The sequence below is a fragment of the Pecten maximus genome, chromosome 1 (assembly GCF_902652985.1).
Source record: "Pecten maximus chromosome 1, xPecMax1.1, whole genome shotgun sequence".
NCBI classification, from domain to species: Eukaryota; Metazoa; Mollusca; class Bivalvia; order Pectinida; family Pectinidae; genus Pecten; species Pecten maximus.
In genome coordinates, this window is record NC_047015.1 from 43,932,213 (window position 1) to 43,950,260 (window position 18,048).

The window sequence follows — 18,048 nt, forward strand, 5'->3', positions numbered from 1 at the left end:
AACCAGTTTTGATAAAAAACATACTTGTTGTTTACCTTGATATCATTATTATACCAGATGGGTGATTTTAAAATTGAGTCTGGTTTTGGAAGCCTAATAGAATCTGAATTATTAAGCCTATTTAATGATTTAAACACATCCCTCCAAAAAAAGTTTTTACAATTGGATCTACACAAATCAATATATTCCTTTCCACAGTTACATAGTTTTCTAAAATTAACATATGTATTTAAAATTAATTTCCACTTACCAGATGAGTGAAATAATCTTCTTACCCAACCTAACTTTAGAGAGTCAATAAAAGAATGAACATCAATCATCTTTAAACCCCCATCAATATAGTCTTGAATAACAACATCTTTTTTTATTTTATGACATTTACTATTCCATAAAAAATCCAGAATCAGAGAATTTAACTGGGCAATCATCTTTTCTGAAGGGTTTGGCAAAGTAATGAACAAATAGTTAAGTTGTGAAATCAACAGAGATTTAATAATATTAATCTTACCTAATGGTGTCAAATTCCTTCTTTTCCATAAGTTAATAACAGATTTAAGTTTTACAATTTTTTTGTCAAAATTCATTTTAGGAATTTTATCCAGATCAACAGAAAATTCTATCCCTAAGAAAGTGAAATTGTGTTGTCCCCACAACAGATTTACTTCAGGCAAAAATGTTTCTTCACTATATTTCCTACTTCCTATCCATATCACCTGAGATTTATTAGAATTAATTCTTAGACCAGATATCTTAGCATAAGTAGTTAGTTCAAAAATAGATTCTCTCAGCGACTCTTTAGATCCATCCAATATCAAACCTGTATCATCTGCATACTGTACATTTAGAATAGGAGAATTTTCAATATTAATTCCCTTTATGAGATTATTATTTTTAATTTTTGCAGCTAAAACTTCGGCACAGAGAATAAAAATGTATGGTGCAATTGGATCGCCTTGTCGACATCCACGTTGAATCTTAATATGTTTTGATATGTTTCCACCTTGATTTATAGATGCACTTGCATTATTATGAAGAGTATTTATCCATTTCCTTATATCTTTCCCAAAGTTAAAATAGCCTAGAACCTTATCTATGAACGCCCATGAAACCGAATCAAAAGCTTTTTCGAAATCTACCATCAATAACATTCCTGGTATGTTGTGTTCCTCTGCATACTGCATTACATCATAGACCGTACGAATATTTTCCCCTATATATCTACCTGATAAAAACCCTGTCTGATCCTCATTAATAATTTTACCCAAAACTGCTCTTATACGATGTGAGATTACCCTAGAAGCTATTTTATAAGTTATATTTAACAGTGTGATGGGTCTCCAATTTTTTAAAAAATGTCGAGGTTTATCTCCCTTGGGAATACAAGTAATTATACCATGTCTTTGAGTTACTGAACATTGACTGACTGAAAACCCATAATTTAATGATCGAACAACAAAATGACCTAAATACTTCCAAAATACTTTAAAAAACTCAGATGTGAAACCATCAGACCCTGGACTTTTATTATTTTTCATCTCTTTTAGTGTTTTCCCAGCTTCATCAAATGTTATAATACCCTCTAGACTGTCAGAATCATGATTACTTAACCTTGACATGTTACAATTTTGGAGATGTGCTTCTAAATCTATATTTTCCACTTCCCTATATCTCTCCCAAACTTTGTAGTATGAAGTTTTGATCAAAAGATGCCACATGCTGACTTGTTCTCAGAAAACTGGTGGGGTCCTTTTTGGGTAAAGAAGGTAAAGAGATAACTGTATCATTGTCACACTACAAGATTAATGTTTGATTTCCTACAGGAAAGTTGACGAGGTGGTCAAGTTTTTGGGCATGAAACAGCAGAGACAGCTTACCTATGCTGCCAAGCAACTAATCGCTAGAGAGGTAGGTTTGTAGTGCTTCTATGATATTTAAATGGCGATATGATATATATCATACCATAAATAACCCTTTATAGGAATTTTGTGGAAATGGTGCATTAAATAGAATTTCTTTCTGTAGTTTATAATACTGTTTCCTAATCATATAACATAAACATAGGACATGGGATACTTTTATGCTGATTGTTACAAGCCATTTTCAAAATTCTCTTACTGTGTAAACCATTACTTGGGTAACATTTTTAGAGTCAAATGTTTCCTTTCTTTTCATAAGATATATTGACAAGCACACATATTTCAATGGAAAGATCATCTCTGTCCATGTGTCATATGATAAGTTCTTCCCAAAGAGACAAAAAATATGTTGAGATATTAAATAAGTCATGTATGTAAAATGTGGAAAACAACAGGATGAACCTAGTCACTACAAATGTGTTCAATATAAAATCTGTGGTTATCATTTGAAGTCCAGTTTTTTTTTTATCACCATTCAAAATGTATTATTATCATGAGTAAAAGGAGTAGATACAATGCATTTAGATACATAGAGGATATCTAACCGTGTCTTCAGTAATACCAAAGAGGATATCTAACCGTGTCTTCAGTAATACCAAAGAGGATATCTAACCGTGTCTTCAGTAATACCAAATGTATTTCATGAGTGGCTAAATTTTTGACATTTCTCACGAGTGTGCAGCTAGAGTGAAAAATATCAAAATATTAGCCCCACTCCTGAAAATATATTTGGTATTACTGGAGATGCTGTTAGATATTCTGTTTATTACATTTTATAGCAAAATATACAGGATCAGCTTTTTATTTTCCCAATCGTTGTTTGTAAGGAGAGTTTTAATTGGTCAAATCAGAAAAAGTGATAATTTTCACTAGTGCAAAATATCAGTTATAGAATAATTTTTGATATTTCAAAGGTAAAAATGTAATAAAAATGCATCATTGAATTGCTACACTTCTAATACATAATTATATATACATAATTATATATGATATAGATTGAACTGTATTATTATGTTTTAATACTTCTCATGATAATGACTTACTGCTAATAGCTGTCATACTATTTAAGTCGATGAGGTATATGCAATGTATTTGAAACCAATTAATAAATTAACATCAAACAATTTGATTACAGATTGTTATGGAAAAGATGAGACGCAGTGAGCTAGGAAGGGGTGAAGCCAAGAGGTACAGTATTCACCATTTATACTAGCAATGGATGGCTGTTCTACCTACCAATACTGGGTACCCACCTCATACCTACCAATACTGGACACCCTCATCATACCTACCCAATACTGGGTACCCTCATCATACCTACCAATACTGGGTACCCTCATCATACCTACCAATACTGGGTACCCTCATCATACCTACCAATACTGGACACCCTCATCATACCTACCCAATACTGGGTACCCTCATCATACCTACCAATACTGGACACCCTCATCATACCTACCAATACTGGGTACCCTCATCATACCTACCAATACTGGGTACCCTCATCATACCTACCCAATACTGGGTACCCTCATCATACCTACCAATACTGGACACCCTCATCATACCTACCAATACTGGGTACCCTCATCATACCTACCCAATACTGGGTACCCTCATCATACCTACCCAATACTGGGTACCCTCATCATACCTACCAATACTGGACACCCTCATCATACCTACCAATACTGGGTACCCTCATCATACCTACCCAATACTGGGTACCCTCATCATACCTACCCAATACTGGACACCCTCATCATACCTACCTACCCAATACTGGACACCCTCATCATACCTACCAATACTGGGTACCCTCATCATACCTACCAATACTGGACACCCTCATCATACCTACCAATACTGGGTACCCTCATCATACCTACCAATACTGGACACCCTCATCATACCTACCAATACTGGGTACCCTCATCATACCTACCAATACTGGGTACCCTCATCATACCTACCAATACTGGGTACCCTCATCATACCTACCCAATACTGGATACCCTCATCATACCTACCAATACTGGGTACCCTCATCATACCTACCAATACTGGGTACCCTCATCATACCTACCAATACTGGACACCCTCATCATACCTACCCAATACTGGACACCCTCATCATACCTACCAATACTGGACACCCTCATCATACCTACCAATACTGGACACCCTCATCATACCTACCAATACTGGGTACCCTCATCATACCTACCAATACTGGGTACCCTCATCATACCTACCAATACTGGACACCCTCATCATACCTACCAATATTGGATATCCACCTCATACCTACCAATACTGGGTACCCTCATCATACCTACCAATACTGGGTACCCTCATCATACCTACCAATACTGGACACCCTCATCATACCTACCAATATTGGATATCCACCTCATACCTACCAATACTGGGTACCCTCATCATACCTACCAATACTGGACACCCTCATCATACCTACCAATACTGGGTACCCTCATCATACCTACCAATACTGGGTACCCTCAGCATACCTACCAATACTGGGTACCCTCATCATACCTACCAATACTGGACACCCTCATCATACCTACCCAATACTGGGTACCCTCATCATACCTACCCATACTGGGTACCCTCATCATACCTACCCAATACTGGGTACCCTCATCATACCTACCCAATACTGGGTACCCTCATCATACCTACCCAATACTGGGTACCCTCATCATACCTACCCAATACTGGGTACCCTCATCATACCTACCCAATACTGGGTACCCTCATCATACCTACCAATACTGGACACCCTCATCATACCTACCAATACTGGACACCCTCATCATACCTACCAATACTGGACACCCTCATCATACCTACCCAATACTGGGTACCCTCATCATACCTACCCAATACTGGACACCCTCATCATACCTACCCAATACTGGACACCCTCATCATACCTACCAATACTGGACACCCTCATCATACCTACCAATACTGGGTACCCTCATCATACCTACCCAATACTGGACACCCTCATCATACCTACCCAATACTGGGTACCCTCATCATACCTACCAATACTGGACACCCTCATCATACCTACCAATACTGGGTACCCTCATCATACCTACCAATACTGGACACCCTCATCATACCTACCAATACTGGGTACCCTCATCATACCTACCAATACTGGGTACCCTCATCATACCTACCCAATACTGGGTACCCTCATCATACCTACCAATACTGGACACCCTCATCATACCTACCAATACTGGACACCCTCATCATACCTACACAATACTGGGTACCCTCATCATACCTACCCAATACTGGGTACCCTCATCATACCTACCAATACTGGACACCCTCATCATACCTACCCAATACTGGACACCCTCATCATACCTACCAATACTGGACACCCTCATCATACCTACCCAATACTGGGTACCCTCATCATACCTACCCATACTGGGTACCCTCATCATACCTACCCAATACTGGGTACCCTCATCATACCTACCAATACTGGGTACCCTCAGCATACCTACCAATACTGGGTACCCTCATCATACCTACCCAATACTGGACACCCTCATCATACCTACCAATACTGGGTACCCTCACCATACCTACCCAATACTGGGTACCCTCATCATACCTACCCAATACTGGGTACCCTCATCATACCTACCTAATATTTGATAAACACTAATTACAAAATGATTCTGGTACTAAGGTTGAAATGGCGTACTCACATGATAATCTGTTAAGTTTGGTCGTTCAGCCTCCATTGTTCAGAGCTTTCAGTTGATGAGTAATATTAATGTTTTACATTTTACTCTTTGCATGTCTGTACAACATAATCCCTTCTGTACATGGTGAAGATTGCATCAAGAACCTTACATACTACATTCTCAGTGTCACATACGTTCTGCATGTTAATATTAATGTCAGAGATCAGTGGGGATAATTTTGTGAGTTCCTATGCTTTTTTCGTTGATCATTGTCAAAAAGTTTAGACTGGTTGGACCAGAGTTGTCCGTTTATGAAATAATGACGGACCTAGTGATTTTATGTTGCTTTTGGACGAGCCTTGACAAAAGACTTTCAAGGCATGATGTAATACCTATAGGTCCATCCAGATTCATGCCTGAAATGTAAAATTAGAAATTGATGAACTGATTTGTCCACATAAACAAACAGCCCCCTGTTATTTTAGTTTTTGTTAAGGAAGTAGAAAGTTTGAAGAGAAGCAATGGAAGAAAAAAAAATAAAACTGCCAGAAGGGCCGGTATTATAACCTTCTGTTTGATGATGATGCTTGATTATGTATGATGATTATTACTATACATAATGGTGATATTATGATGATGATGATTATTATTAGTATGCAGAACGAGGAGGATGGTATGATGATGATGATGTGTTGTGACATGTCATATTGTATTTGTTGTCATACTAAAATGATTAAAAATAAAACAAATGAAAAAAAACAACTTTTTCTTCTATCATTCAAGGGGAAAGTCAAATTCACAATTGTCATCAAGTGAATCCAAAACAGATGAGGAATTTATACCTAATCACAAGCGCAGGCTGGACCCCAAGGCCGTGTCTGTGGCACCAGAAGAGGTGGTAAGTATTTCAAAGGCGCAGGCTAGACCCCAAGGCCGTGTCTGTGGCACCAGAAGAGGTGGTAAGTATTTCAAAGGCGCAGGCTAGACCCCAAGGCCGTGTCTGTGGCACCAGAAGAGGTGGTAAGTATTTCAGGGGCGTTATCTGGACCCCAAGGCCGTGTCTGTGGCACCAGAAGAGGTGGTATGTATTTCAGGGGCGCAGGCTAGACCCCAAGGCTGTGTCTGTGGCACCAGAAGAGGTGGTATGTATTTCAGGGGCGTTATTTGGACCACAAGGCTGTGTCTGTGGCACCAGAAGAGGTGGTATGTATTTCAGAGGCGTTATCTAGACCCCAAGGCCATGTTTGTGGCACCAGAAGAGGTGGTATAAGTATATCAAAGGCGTCGGTTGGACCACAAGGCTGTGTCTGGTACCAGAAGAGGTGGTAAAAGTATATCAAAGGCGTTGGTTGGACCACAAGGCCGTGTCTGGTACCAGGTTAGATGGTAAGTATTTCAGAGGCGTTTGTTGGACCACAAGGCCGTGTCTGTGGCACCAGAAGAGGTGGTAAGTATTTCAGAGGTGTTGGCTGGACCACAATTGCTACATGTATAGTACAAGACTGTTCATGTGAAGTTGCAGGATTCATAATATTTGGTCATACAAGGAGTTTCTGAGTGCTGCATGCCATGTGAAGGTGGTACAAATGGTTGGACCAGAGTTGTTAGGTTTGTTTATGAAATAATGATTGACCTCGTGATTTTATGTTGCTTTTTGATGAGCCGTGACAAAGAGTTTTAAGATTTATGCCTGAAATGTTTAATACTATTAAAAACTTAGGAACCGGTTTGTCTGCATAAACGAAGAGGTCTCTATAAATTACTTTTTGATTCTTTGGTAAACTTTGATAAATATTATTTTATATGTTATATTTTTGGTTGCTCACAGGTGGTAAGAGACTTCTTTGGACGGGTTATAAAGAAGAAAACTCCAGAATCCAAACCAAAACAAACAGGTATGTTTATAATTCAATGTATTGTGTGTGTGTTTTTTTAAATGGAAATAAATGATTAATGCTAAATGTAAATTTATGTTTCCCATATATTCAAACTTTTAACAGAGGCCCAATTCCTTGGTTCTAAAATGTAATCATTACATGTACAGTAAACAAACAAATGATGACTTCCAATACCAATTATTGTTATGTTGGTATAGGTCAATACCGAGGTCAATTCAACAGATTTATACCATACTTTTTAACTTGTCGGCTCTGAATATAGAGGGGCTTGTGACCCAAGCATCCTTGTTGGCATTATAAATTGGTTTAAGTTTTGATGTTTGTGTTGAAATTCACTTATATCATTTTATACACCTGTATAAAATGATATCAATGAATTTCAACACAAACATCAAAACTTAAACCAATTTATAATGCCAACAAGGATGCTTGTTACTTTTGTTAAACTTGTATCAGTCAGTTACTACTTTATATAAACATTATGTTTAAAAGTTTCTTGGTTGATAAAGTAACACAAAGAATGAATACGGCAAATTTGATTGAAATACTGAACTAATTTTGTGGTTACCATGAAAATTATTACCACAAAACTGTATAAATAGTTTGAAGGCAAGAAGGAAAAAGGACATAGAGTGTTCATGTTATATATACAGTATGCAGTTTTAATTTGTGTTCAGTCACAGTATATTACCGGTATGTTACCTGTGTTGTAGGCGATGCAGAAGAGGTGAAAAAGAAGAGAAATGTTTTAAATACGGACGTTTGGTTTCATTTCAAAGAAGGATTCTCTAATGCAGTGCGACGTAATGTTCGAATACAAGACTTCTTATGAGAACAAGGAAACACTGCAAAACTATGATAGAGAGATTGGTGGATAGAGGTTGGAGGTGTGAAAAAACTCTGACTTTCGAAATTTTGGAATACATGTACACTTCTTTTCCGTAGAGAAAAAGATGAAGACAAATGCTTCAGTGTGACAAAGGATAGCCTTAACTTCAGAAGAGTGTCTTGAAGATGATGGACTCTTGTTTGTTAGCCATTTCATTGTGCCAGTAAATATGTATCTGTGTCCAAAATTGGATCCTAAATACTCATTTCTTTGGAACAATGTTAAACTGCAGTTTGTTGATACAGCTAGACATCGGCCATCCCTTGTTCATATTGGATGGTAAAGTGATTGACTACTTGATGGTGATGTCCTTTTTCTGTTCATGGGTACAGGTCACGATCTGTTTTGGTGCTATTGGTTAATATATGTATATTACAACCCATAAAGACCTGTGGTGCCATTAGTATTGTTACTGACTGTTTGTGATGCTTTTCCATCAACGGCCAAGTTGTTTCATGACATAAGTAGTTGCATTTAGTCCAGTTGTTCAGAGAAATATGAGTACACTGTTTAATTTGATGAGTATAGTTAAATACATTTATAATAAGCTCCAATGATTAATAGGGATGACTATAGCTATTGCAGGCAATATTTACTATTACAATTCTATTGCTATTGGGGAAAACACTCTTATGATAGTTTAACTATTGCGGGTTACAATTGTAATAGTATAGAATCACTATTGCAGGTTACAATTGCAATAGTGTTGGATTCTAGACTCAAAATTAGCTGCCATGCTGTCTGCTAATCAAGTGTGTTTTTATTTTGTTTATAAGAGTTATTTCCCCTTATATGTGAACATGGTAGCAATTCAAACACACTTATGATAGAGAGCAAAATCGTAATCTGTTGCAGCACCTAACTCTGCGTGAAACTGATTGTGTGATTGTGATAACAACTGATTTATCAGTGTTTGTTTTTTATTGGACAGCATGGGAAAGGTGACATTTTGCTGTGACTGTTAGTCTGTAACCCTATCTGACTGTGGGTACTAGCTATATATATATAGTGTATATCATAATGTCTGAATAACCAATGTTCGTTATCAGGATGAAATCACATATAAAATTTCGTCTAAAATACCATTAATAGAAACTATTGAAACTATCGATAGCTTGGCATACTATTGACGATTGTTATCAACTTGATGAATTTGTCATCAGTTAAATTAAATTGAGAGGTATACAATTGCAATTTATCGATAGTACGAAGTATTTTTACACCCTTAATGATAAAGAATGAAGGGAATACTTTGATCCAGTTTTTGGTACTTTGGTTTTAATTTTCATGAATTTGAAGAATTGGCTATAATTCATTTAATCAGTAATTTCCATTGGCTTTGCATTTTGTACACACCTTCAATAAGCATGAACATATAAATATGATATTTGCTCGTTCAATCAAGGTACTTTGTGTGAATAAGTTGTGTCGGAAACTGTCATCTCATAGAGTGGGGAAATGAGGCACATATGATTCTGTAGATCTTGTTTTACTGTCAAAGTCAGTGAGCTTTCTGGACATCATGAGCCTAGATTGATTTAAGCGACCTTAAAGTGGTACCGAGAGGATGGATGGCAATAGATGATGCCTACTTATGTTTATTGTATCTCAGTTATTATACTCAAGGATTTGTTCATCTGTTGTAGACTTTTCATGATATTTCACAAATGATAAAGACGTTGGAGTAAGGAAGTGGGTTTGACATCATTAAACTTTTCACACCTGATCAGATTAGTACCTCTCATAACTAGTTGTGTGAAATTTATTTTTGACAAATTTGTAGGTATGACCTTTTTCAGATTTCCATTTATACGTTAATATGTATAGTTATGGAAGTACTGCTACTTTTTTGTACATAATCAGCATGTATATCATGGTCTCTGCTATTTATGATTTTATTGTACATTGATATTCTTTTAAAGTTTTGAAATAAGTACAGACTATATAAGACTACATTGTATATACATGTATACATGACTGTCAATGATTTTATATGCTTGTCTGAAAATTTGAAAGGACATGTTACACTATGGCATCTGTCATAGGTAAACTAAGTTTAGAATCAGTCTGACTATAGTTTATGCGACATTTTGATTTTTTTTTTCAATGAAGTGTTAGATTGTTTATAACATAAGATAAAAAGAATAATATTTATTGTAAAAATTTTCCTGATTTTCAGCAGTAGTACCCTTTTGAATTGTTGGGATATATATGTGTGGCCAAGGAACAGCTACTCTGCCTCACATCAATCCAGGAAGATGATAAACTTATCTAATCTGATATGATCTTTACTGATACAGGAAAACCAGGTTAAGATGGTTCCTTCACATAGTAGGGGTATTAGGCTATTGTGTTCTGTGTATATTTAACCTATATACCTCGAAACCATTGACATCCAAGTTGTTATTGTAATATATTATGGATGTAACATTTAAAGTGAAGAGAACATGTCACTTTATATTGAATTTTATTAAAATATGCGAGGTCAATCTATATTGACCATGTGATGACCTGCTGATCAAACAATGACAAATGCTGGAGTCATACTTGATTAAAAAAAATTTTTTTTTTAAATCGACAAAACTAAAAATAGTATAAAATACCATGTGAATACAAATCAACGTAATAACTAAAATTGGTTTTAAGGATTTTTACTCGGTGACCAAACTCCCTTTCACCGATGACCAAACTCCCTTTCACCGTTGATTTTGAAGGGACCTTGCCCAGATCCCTTCATGTTTGCGACAGTGAAGCTTGGAATGCGATAAAGTGCTTATTTGTAGAGTGCTGTACATGTATCATAAAAGGTAAATCATATGTGGTTGTTTATGGGTATTTTGAGGATATAAGGTATATATATATATATTTGTTGTATTTAATGAAGTTTACTTACATGATGCAATGGAGATGAAACGTAATAAATAAAATAAATGCCACAATATTGCTACATCGTGTTATAAGTGATAATCAGTAATTCATGTCGATGGACGTAAAACAGTAAGATACAATTCTGATGTTTAATGTCACTGTTGGTTCCTTCTGCCAGGACAAATAAAGGACGTGTGTACACACCATATTTACTTTTCAGTGCATTATCTCCCTTTGTGGCAGATTTATTGTTTATTAGCACTGAAATTGAAGTTAAAGTTTGAGTGCGTCATCAGCTACTGTATACTTTTTCCATCTTTCTGACTTAACTCATACATCTTTATATAAATAATTGTGCGATGGCTTGTTGGGACAGTTGGGGGTAATATTATCTACAACCTTACAAAATTAAGATGATATTGATATCACATTTGAATGTCATTGACGATATTTTCTATGATATCCTATTTTAATACTGAACACCACTAACCATTCCTGGAAGCTCGCTGTTAAACAGTATACCCGAGTTACATTGCTTTATTTCATCATTACATTTATTTTATTTTGTATGAGACGAGAATATTTTTGAAATGGTAAAAGTAAGTATTGAAATACTATCAGTTGCCATTTAAGCGATTGAGAATAACAGATTGACATAAAGATTCATCAAAACGTAAATTCAGTGCTTCGTAGGAGTTACTCCCCTTGTTACAATTTTCCAAATCAACTGGGTAAGAAATAAATTCGCTGCGATAGACACCTTTATACAGGGTCCGGGCTATTGAAACAACAAATGTGGAAGAGTCTCGAGTAATCTGAATAGTTTAGTAAAGACCGAAGGTCAACAGAAGCACACTCAATGTAGTAAAAAAACAAATAGATGAATAAAGAAGGAAAGGAAGAATACAAAATTATATGTCGCAAACTGTATCAACTGTCATTCGTCATTCGGGCACTAAATGTATAACAGCTATCCACATGTAAGTTTGAATAAGGTCACAAAACAGCAATAACTTTATATACAGTTATATATGTTAAAAATACTTTGATCCTCAGCTTGTATGCGATGTTCGTTTGAAGTACAATATGTTTTATATGAAAGATTAATTCGTCTGTCAATCAACAAAATGAAAGCAAGCGCGATAACTAAATGTTTTTAGGAAGCATTGCAATATCCTATACTCTACGGCAACCTATATCGCTCGTCTAACCCACCCAATACAGAAAACTAACCAGTAACATATTTTGCTCAACTTGATTCAGATGATATAATGCGGGTTACTCTAGATAATGCGGGAAAGTGTTAAAATGTAATGATATAATTTAATATATACCCCTGTGGTATTGACCAGAGACATATATCTGTATATATGTCTCTGTATTGACACACTCTTTACCGAAATAAGAAAACACTATTATAGGAGTTATCTCCCCTTATCGTATATCGTTAGACTCGATCGCTGCAAACCTGTAGTCATACGCTCAGTACGGCATCTAGCCGGAGTTTTCTCTGGCCCTGTCACCATGTCTGGTGATAGGGCCAGAGAAAACTCAGACTATACGGCGTCGGAGGCGATACTTATTCCCTCTTGCTAGGAACGAATTGGAAATGTAACAGATATATGAAGTTTAGTGAAAATCATTTATAAAATAAAGTCAAAATTATATTTTTACAAACGGACGTCCCACGTAGCCGTCACAGGTACTAATGGACATGATTATGGTTTTTTTTTTTTTTATTTTAAATGTTATATTATAGACGAGTAAATTACTGTATTACAATCGCATGCTTAATTTGTTAAAAAAATATATCGTACCTTGGTTAGTAATTATAAGGCCATGGTACGATATATATATTTTTTTTTTTACAAATTAAGCATGCGATTGTAATACAGTAATTTACTCGTCTATAATATAACATTTAAGTTAAAAACATCATAATCATGTCCACAAGTACCTGTGGTAGCCGTAACTGGTTGGTACACAAATTCATGCGAGATGGCTGTGTGAACAACTACTTGAAAGTTTCTTAACAATCGGACGGAAATGAACTCGATAGAGAGAGGACTAGACTGGCCACCTCTCTCTAGAATATTAAAATTATAAATTAAATTGAAAATAAATTAAATTTGTGAGTTTCAAACTAGGGGGAGATAATCTAGTACATGTATTAGAATTTAGTGGAGCAATTCTGACAAAATACTTGGGGGCTGGTGGCCAGTCTGAGAGAACGTCATCTTAATATCGTCGCAAAAGGATGTTATACTTTCATGACAATCATTTTTTAATGTTCTCTGATATTCTTAACCTAAATATCAATTCAGAAATAATTGCACAATGCATTAAAACAAACAGAAGTTTTCGTTCCGTTGCTTCAAATCGATTTTCACAGCAACATTTTTATTTTTATTTGATAGGGGCAGCAAAACAATTTCCTCGTCTCAACAGAGAAATTGAGGTTAATACGAAATAAAATTCTAATCACACCGGAAGCGAAACCAGAAACTTAAGTAGGCCAAAGGATAGTAATCTTTGCATCATAAAAATCCACAGGTCATCAACTATCTAGAGAGAAGGTGGTGAGTTTCATGGTGGTCGGGTGGGACAGTGGTAACATACTTGCCTTTCACATAGGCTATAATGGTATGGGTTGACCTCCCGTCGTGAGTTTTCCTCGGGTACTCGGGTTTTCGTCCTACGGTAGATACTGTATATTTTGTTTCGCAACTGTAAAATAAAGTTTACTTTTACATGTACATAGCTTCAGTCATTATAAAGACTGATAACTAGTGTTGGAAATCGTCTCATCACGATGCAAGACTCGGTACGAAAATGTATACTCGTGAGGATGTGCTCCTCTATTTGCTTCAATATACCGGGCTGATTTCACCGAAGACCATAATTAAACAATTACCTTTCAAAGTCCTTAAGCTTCACCTATAGATATAGTGATGATGGTTTATCTTTAAATAACAAATATATTTCGATGGACTAAAATCTAATGAACATGAAATAAAGGACACAGCGGACTCTTCAACATCAGACGCCAACCTTGATCTTTAGTTGCACGTAACCAACCCGAACAGCGCAACTCTACTTGCGTATCCATAATCTTGATGATTTCAATTTCCCAATTGTAAAATTTCCATTTCTAAGTCGTAACGTCCCTGTTTCCAAAACCAGTGGTACTTATATGTCACAGCTGATTCGGTATTTAATTACTTTTCTCAGAGTATCGTGATTTACGCGATAGATAGCGACTTGTGACGGGGGGAAAAACTACAACATAGAGTTTAGAGACATGTAGATTGGTGAAGACAGCGGGGGAAGGTGTATGGTCGACAGCACGATCCCACTTTTCTTCTTCTTTTTTTTTTTTAATATGAAGAGGTGTTTCTGTCTAGTGGTTCTGTTGTCACCAGTCTGATTCTAATGTTAAATTGACCTAGATTTGGTGTCGTCGTTGTAGCAGAAGACGCTGCCGTTTCTGGAACATCAGGGCCATCCTGAGTGAATCTCATTACCTACCCTCTAGAGAGTTGGTGATATGTGTACCTGACCATTTTATGGTGTCCGGACCACTTACTGAAGTACTTTAGTTTACATTACGATGTGATGGGTACCCTTTTCTTATTAAATCGATTTCTCTTATTATCTTAAACTCTTTCCCAGGGATAACCTTTTAAAAATACAGTTTTCCGTATCTTAGATAGTGACTGCTTATGGACAGATACAATTCGGCGTTTCCGGAGATGCAAGTTGGTTAAGACAACGGTAAGTTTTATGATCAACCTGAAAAAAGAATTATATTTCCTCTTGAGCTTTGAAGATGTGTTCGAAGCTCGCTGATATTTGGTGGTCCGTTGTCACCATCCTCGCTGATGTTTGGTGGTCCGTTGTCACCATCTCGTTTTCGAAGCTCGCTGATGTTTGGTGGTCCGTTGTCACCATCTCGTTTTCGAAGCTCTCTGATGTTTGGTGGTCCGTTGTCACCACCCCGTGTTCGAAGCTCGCTGATGTTTGGTGGTCCGTTGTCACAACCCCGTGTTCGAAGCTCTCTGATGTTTGGTGGTCCGTTGTCACAACCCCGTGTTCGAAGCTCTCTGATGTTTGGTGGTCCGTTGTCACAACCCCGTGTTCGAAGCTCGCTGATATTTGGTGGTCCGTTGTCACAACCCCGTGTTCGAAGCTCGCTGATGTTTGGTGGTCCGTTGTAACTACCCTAGTCCTCATTTTGAACTTGACACTACCTTATTTAACCTTTATTTGATGTATTCGATGTAGCAGAAGACGCTTACGCCTCTGGAACATATGGTCTTGCCATCGTTTGTTTTCATTGTAAATCTAGATTTCCCCATATTTGCCCTCTTTGTGTTAGCTATACATGTACGTGTTTTTACTTTTGACAACATTTTCTTAGTTACTGCGTACATTAGAGGCCAACAGGATAGGAGAAAAAGATGTGTCACTCCAATGGCTTAGATAATTGGAATTCAAAACTCTGGATAACGTTCTGATGTTGCCAAACATTAGTCAAGCCTCCTGTTTTGCCATTTAACCCTTCTGATTGACATTCCATATCTCACTCAAAAGGGGATGAAATACCACTCTTGTTTATACAATAGATTTTGAATCGTGTCGTCAGAATGAAACAATAATGTGGCGATATTAATTCTGGAAGCTTGCAATGTTGCGCTGCAGATAAAGGACTCCGAAAATATTACATTAATTTATTAGCTCACCTGGTCCGGATGCCCTAGGTGAGCTTATGCCATACCGTGGCATCCGTCCGTCACAATTGACTTCTTTTCATAACCGCTGATCGGAATTGAACAACATTTGACTGGTAGCATCATTATGAGATGGGAATTAAAATTGTACAAATGGTCGGGCTGAACCTCAGGGGACTGAGGGATGGGTCTAAAAGGGGTCAATTTGGCTAAAGATATATAAACGATTCCTCTGAAACTAAGGTATGTGCATTGCTCATATTTGATTGGTTGCATCCTTATTGGATAGGGATTCAAAATTGTACAAATGGTGGGGCTGACCCTCTGGGGGCCTAAGGGATGGGGTCAAAAGGGGTCCATTTGGCAATATTGATATTAATGACTTCTTCTCTGGAACTAAGCAATGTATGACATTGACATTTCAGTGGTAACATCCCAAGGAGGCTGGGATTCAAAATACAAAAAATCAGGATGATAGTTTCCTTAAATACAATCATGTTGAATCTTGACTTCGTTTCTGGGTTATATCTTTGAAGCAGTTGACCAACCTAATCCTACATCAACAAATAACGTTATTAGCAAATGGAACATAAACATTTATTTTGATGTTTTCTCAAATAAAGCAGGTGAGCGATACAGGCACTCTATGCCTCTTGTTTATTTTACAAACATCTGTAAAACGAATTCACTTAATCTTGCTACTCGGTTTAAGTTCAAAGAGCTCAGAGGAGAAGCATGTTTTGAAAATATTATTGCAGAATGTCAAACACCTTGACGATTAAAGAGAGCTATTTCATTTCCGGCTGTGCAAGACCGGAAACGTACCCGAGGGATTTTCAGACTAGGAAAAGCGAGGCTTGACTTTGGTTTTCGCATAACATTGATATTATTGAGTTGAGATTTACCTTTCCTTCACATATAGACATAAACGGTATTTCATCTTTGGAAAATCCAACGACATAAAACATAAATTGATATGTTAGAGCTATAAAAATACTATTCCATCCAGTTTAAGAGATGGATATACTTCAACTTACTTCCGTACTCGAACATACTGTATCACAGATATACATGTAACAAATGTTTACTGATTTTTTTTTTTTTTTTCAGTAACTGCTCATGTTTCAGCAGTGAAACACCTACCAATATTTTAAAAAATGGTAAAAATGTAAAAAAAAAAAAAAAAAAAATGACAAATTATCAGGTTCCTGTGATATCAATATATTCTTTACCAAATTACTGTGAATGGCCATAGGTCATGCAATGGACATTTGACCAAGGAATGTAATATTCTTCACTCCATTATATAAGAGTCAGTGCAGATTTGCTACCCGCGTTTCCTATTACTGATACCGATGGCGACATTACTCTTCATAGCCTTCCGGAATGGATACCCGTGATGGATGGATCTCTGGTCCCCGGGGAGGTGTTGTATGGACGTTCCGATACAAGGAGGAGGGTTAGGACAGAATCGTGTCACCACCTTCCGGTACGTGTCGTATTTGGCTAGGTGCGAGATCTGAGAAACCATTTATAATGATGGACACCGAATGCAGATAATGTCATCTTTGAATTATGCGTGATGGTCCAGGAACTTAATGGCCGCTGTACAACTCAGAATGACATTGTACATTTGATGTGTAAATATAATATACATTATATACTTTGACCGCACGCCATCAATAGAAAAGTGGTTGGTAAAGATTCATCTTGCCTTAGCGACTAGTTGGGGGGGGTTGGGGGTTGGGGGTTGGGGGGGGGGGGGGGGGATATCATAGTTGAAAAAACTACAAATCAGTGAAGAAAATCTTTCTTATGAAAGATCCCGATAGGAATTTTGGCGATATCTAATCCCTAGAATATCAAATCCTCTCGGTGACAATTGACGATGTAACATGTAATTTTCCAACAAATTTTGGCGCATGAATGTAAAAATTGGCGGCAGAAACATTGCTTCCGAAGCCGAGATTTCGGCCTAAGACTGTTACAAGTTCGGCA

The 18,048-nt window shown here is 36.9% G+C and overlaps 1 protein-coding gene across 1 annotated transcript in view; it reads left to right on the forward strand.

The window, feature by feature from the left end:
- The window catches only part of LOC117334527 (chromosome transmission fidelity protein 18 homolog), a 31,339-nt gene extending 19,946 nt beyond the window's left edge, over positions 1-11,393 (forward strand). The window contains exons 20-24 of the mRNA XM_033894209.1: positions 1,821-1,905; positions 3,052-3,104; positions 6,449-6,563; positions 7,494-7,560; positions 8,277-11,393. Of these exons, the coding sequence (XP_033750100.1) occupies positions 1,821-1,905; positions 3,052-3,104; positions 6,449-6,563; positions 7,494-7,560; positions 8,277-8,395 (439 nt within the window). The 3' untranslated portion in view covers positions 8,396-11,393. The remainder of the gene's footprint in view (positions 1-1,820; positions 1,906-3,051; positions 3,105-6,448; positions 6,564-7,493; positions 7,561-8,276) is intronic.
- The last annotated feature ends 6,655 nt before the right edge of the window (positions 11,394-18,048 follow it).